This window comes from Chiloscyllium plagiosum, chromosome 28 (genome assembly GCF_004010195.1).
Source record: "Chiloscyllium plagiosum isolate BGI_BamShark_2017 chromosome 28, ASM401019v2, whole genome shotgun sequence".
Classification (NCBI taxonomy): domain Eukaryota; kingdom Metazoa; phylum Chordata; class Chondrichthyes; order Orectolobiformes; family Hemiscylliidae; genus Chiloscyllium; species Chiloscyllium plagiosum.
In genome coordinates, this window is record NC_057737.1 from 2,231,944 (window position 1) to 2,233,809 (window position 1,866).

The window sequence follows — 1,866 nt, forward strand, 5'->3', positions numbered from 1 at the left end:
AAATCATGTCTCACAAACTTGATTGAGTTTTGTGAAGTAACAAAAAGATTGATGAGGGCAGAGCAGTAGATGTGATCTATATGGACTTCAGTAAGGCGTTCCACAAGGTTCCCCATGGGAGGCAGATTAGCAAGCTTAGATCTCATGGAATACAGGGAGAACTAGCCATTTGGATACAGAACTGGCTCAAAGGTAGGAGACAGAGGGTGGTGGTGGAGGGTTGTTTTTCAGACTGGAGGCCTGTGACCAGTGGAGTGCCTCAAGGATCGGTGCTGGGTCCACTGCTTTTCATCATTTACATAAATGATTTGGATGTGAACATAGTTAGTACGTTTGAAGATGAGACCAAAATTGGAGGGTTAGTGGACAGTGAAGAAGGTTATCTCAGATTGCAATGGGATCATGACCAGATGGGCCAATGGGTTGAGGTGCAGCAGATGGAGTTTAATTTAGATAAATGTGAGGTGCTGCATTTTGTTAAAACAAACCAGAGTGGGACTTACACAGTTCATGGTCGGGCCCTGGGGAGTGTTGTCAAACAGAGGGACCTAGGAGCTCAGGTACATAGTTCCTTGTAAATGGCATCACAGATAGACAGGGCAGGGAATAAGGCATTTAGTATGCTTGTGTTTATTGGTCAGAGCATTGAGTGTAGGAGTTGGGAGGGTATTGTTAAATTTGGGAGATGCAGAAAAATTGACCAGGATGTTGCCAGGACTGGATGGTTTGAGTTGTAGGGAGATGTTGAATAGGCTGGAACTTTTTTTTCCCTGGAGCGTCGGTGGATGAGGGGTGACCTTATAGAGGTGAATAAAATCATGAGGGGCATGGATACGGTAAACAGACAAGGTCTTTGCCCAAGGTAGTGGATTCCAAAACTGGAGGGCATAGTTTTAAGGTGAGAGGGGAAAGATATAAAAGGGACTTGAGGGGAAACTTTTTCATACAGAGGGTGGTACGTGTATGGAACCAGCTGCCAGATGAAGTGGTGGAGGCTGGTACAATTACAGCATTTAAAAGGCATTTGGGTAGGTATATGAACAGGAAAGGTTTAGAGGGATATGGGCCAAATACAAGCAAGTGGGACTAGTTTACTTTGGGAAACTTGTTCTGAAGGGTCTGTTACTGTGCTGTAATACTGTGTGGCTCTCTAACTCTATGCTAAACTAGACTGTCCCCTGCTGCTTGTACAAATAGCTGTGTGGACAGCATTTACGTGTATCAGGCTACTTGCTTTTACAAAAGTAATCTTTCAACAATCGTTGCCTTTTTAAAACTGATCTTTTTCCATTTTAGTCCCCCATCAAAAATACAGAAAACTAAGAAGATACATGTATTACAAAGATTACAATTGATCCATCCATAACACTGTTTACCCATCTCTGCATCCTATAGTCACACCAACGTAGGCCTCAATCTTGACAGATCCAATTAACTCCAGCATCACCAGGCTTCAGTGGGAGAGATGTTCAGATACACACTGGGATTTTTCTCTCTCTGTTTCCAGCGATTCCCTGGACTGTACATTGGCAGTTGTTGAGTTGCTCCCTTGTTGACTATTCGACCGTGTGATTGTTTTCAGGAACGAGACTCAGTTGGAGCCATGGAGAAGGTTTGCAGACAGCTGACCTACCACCTGAGCCCCCACTCGCAGTGGAGACCTCAGGGCCTCATGAAACGGAAACCCCAAGCCTGGTAATTCATTCTCAGAACGTTACAACACCGTGTTGCTATCCTGTCCGACCCAAACACCATTCTCCACATAGCCCATCACCCAACCCACCCACCTTCTCCCCACAACCTCAATGATCATGTACCCCTCAATCCCCACTAACCAGCCTCCCCGCCCAAATCTCTCAATCCACA

At 45.2% G+C, this 1,866-nt stretch overlaps 1 protein-coding gene across 1 annotated transcript in view; it reads left to right on the forward strand.

Annotated features, from left to right (window-relative positions):
• lrrc75a (leucine rich repeat containing 75A) overlaps positions 1–1,866 on the forward strand; it is a 93,910-nt gene that overhangs the window by 79,239 nt on the left and 12,805 nt on the right. The window contains exon 3 of the mRNA XM_043718084.1: positions 1,583–1,695. Coding sequence (XP_043574019.1) covers positions 1,583–1,695 — 113 coding nt within the window. The remainder of the gene's footprint in view (positions 1–1,582; positions 1,696–1,866) is intronic.